At 37.3% G+C, this 1,915-nt stretch overlaps 1 protein-coding gene across 1 annotated transcript; it reads left to right on the top strand.

Moving 5' to 3' along the window:
- LOC143617053 (trans-resveratrol di-O-methyltransferase-like) lies at positions 1-1,462 on the top strand. The gene is made up of 2 exons (XM_077089716.1): positions 1-812; positions 927-1,462. Exons 1-2 carry the CDS (start codon positions 21-23, stop codon positions 1,227-1,229), a joined length of 1,095 nt encoding a protein of 364 aa, XP_076945831.1. The 5' UTR covers positions 1-20; the 3' UTR covers positions 1,230-1,462.
- The last annotated feature ends 453 nt before the right edge of the window (positions 1,463-1,915 follow it).

Here is a 1,915-nt window from a genome sequence, read left to right as displayed (position 1 = left end):
CATGCCAAATTGTCTCTGAGATGGCAATGCAAAATAGTGTGCTATCTAAAGATCAGTTACTTCATTCTCAAGCTCACATATGGAACCATATTTTAAGCTTTATAAACTCCATGTCACTCAATTGTGCAATTTTGCTAGAAATACCCGATATCATCGATCGCCATGGTTCACCAATGTTGCTTTCTGAGTTAGTCGAAGCCCTCGCCTTAAACCAGGAAAGAACTCCTTTTATTTTTCGGCTTATGCGCATCCTTGTTCACTCTGGTTTCTTTGTGAAACAAAGTGTATCCACCACCCCTGGAGGCAATGACGAGGAGGGAGGAGAAGGCTATTTGCTAGCCCCAGCTTCTCAATTGCTTCTAAAGAATGAGCCGTTAAGCGTCAGGCCCTTTTTGCTAGCCGCGATGGATCCAATGATCTTAGATCCATTTGAACACATGAGCAAATGGTTCAAAAACGACGATGTCACCCCATTTTACACAGCCCATGGGAGAATGTTTTGGGATATGGCAAGCAAAGAGCCAAAGCTTAATCAGGTATTCAATGAAGCGATGGCTAGTGATTCAAGGCTTGTTACAAGTGTCATTCTTAAACATTGTAAGGGCATTTTTGAAGGGATAGAGTCCCTGGTCGATGTTGGTGGTGGTACTGGGATTGTTGCCGAAGTTGTTGCCAAAGAATTTCCCAATATTAGGTGCATCTGTTTTGATCTTCCTCATGTAGTTAATGGTTTGGTTGGGAGTAACAACTTGAGTTATGTTGGCGGAGACATGTTTAAAGCTATTCCTAATGCTGATGCAGTTTTGCTTAAGGTATCCTATTTTGATTTTTCATGCAACTAATAGTTTATTTTTTGAAAACTTATTCAATATTTATGAACAGAAAGTTTTGATGATTATTTATGTTTTCTTTTGTAAAATAAAAAGTTGATTTTACATGATTGGAGTGACGAAGAATGCATGAAGATACTGAAACGATGCAGAGAAGTGATTCCAAGCAAGGAAAATGGAGGAAAGTTAATCATTATAGACATGGTTGTGAAGGTTCATGAACGAGGGGAAGATTTACTCGAGACTCAACTTTTCTCTGATATGCTTATGATGATTTTGGCCACTGGAAGAGAGAGGAGTGAAGAAGATTTGGCAAAGCTCTTCCTTGATGCTGGCTTTAGCGATTTCAAGATAACCTATATTTTGGGGTTAAAATCTCTCATTGAAGTTTATCCTTAGCTTTCTGTATAACATAATGGATCATGATGGAATCTACTAAAATATGAATCTCCTTAGAATGCACAATCTTGTTTGTGGTTCTTTTGTTTGTATCAATGCTCTTGAAATTTGATCACTAGCTTCTTCTTATACGCTTATGAAAGTATATATCCTAAAAGTAACTTTATCTTGCAACTAAGCATATTCATTTGCAATGAATTAACTTTTCAATATACTGGAGATCACATAAAATCTTGTCCTTAAAAACCTTAGTCATGTGTTATGTTACTATACTGCAAAAGGGTGTGTGCCACATGAGCATCATTCTCACACAAACACGGTGCCGCCCCTCAAGCGGGTGTGAAAATGAGTATGATCGAGGGTGTTTTCACATTTTCATGCATGAAAGGAGATGGCTTAATTTTTAATTTTATTTATTATTTGGTGAAGCCAATTAAGACTACCATAACGCCCCTCAAGCCTACCCATATATGACCCACATGCCTAGGTGGCTCATATGTGGCAAGCCTTTCAATATCATGTCCCCACTGATTAAAAACTTAGTAGATGGTACACTACAAATACTTCATAAAATTAAAATAACACGAATTAAGTTATTCTAAACTAGTGATGAAATCAATTTTTGAGCAAAGTAATGCCTAAACAAAGATTTCATCTATTTCCATCCTGTAACACTAGTAATTTGT

This window comes from Bidens hawaiensis, unplaced genomic scaffold, assembly GCF_021521415.1.
Source record: "Bidens hawaiensis isolate Kalapana, Puna unplaced genomic scaffold, B.hawaiensis_p1.1 tig00051718_1, whole genome shotgun sequence".
Lineage (NCBI taxonomy): Eukaryota > Viridiplantae > Streptophyta > Magnoliopsida > Asterales > Asteraceae > Bidens > Bidens hawaiensis.
Note: the sequence above shows the minus strand (reverse complement) of the source record. Positions and strands in the feature narration are given on the sequence as shown.

Excerpts from the sequence above, each read along its gene's own strand:
- LOC143617053 (XM_077089716.1), top strand. The coding sequence starts at position 21 with ATGGCAATGCAAAATAGTGTGCTATCTAAAGATCAGTTACTTCATTCT. Across the intron at positions 813-926 it reads CTGATGCAGTTTTGCTTAAG|TTGATTTTACATGATTGGAG; the intron begins GTATCCTATTTT and ends TAAAATAAAAAG.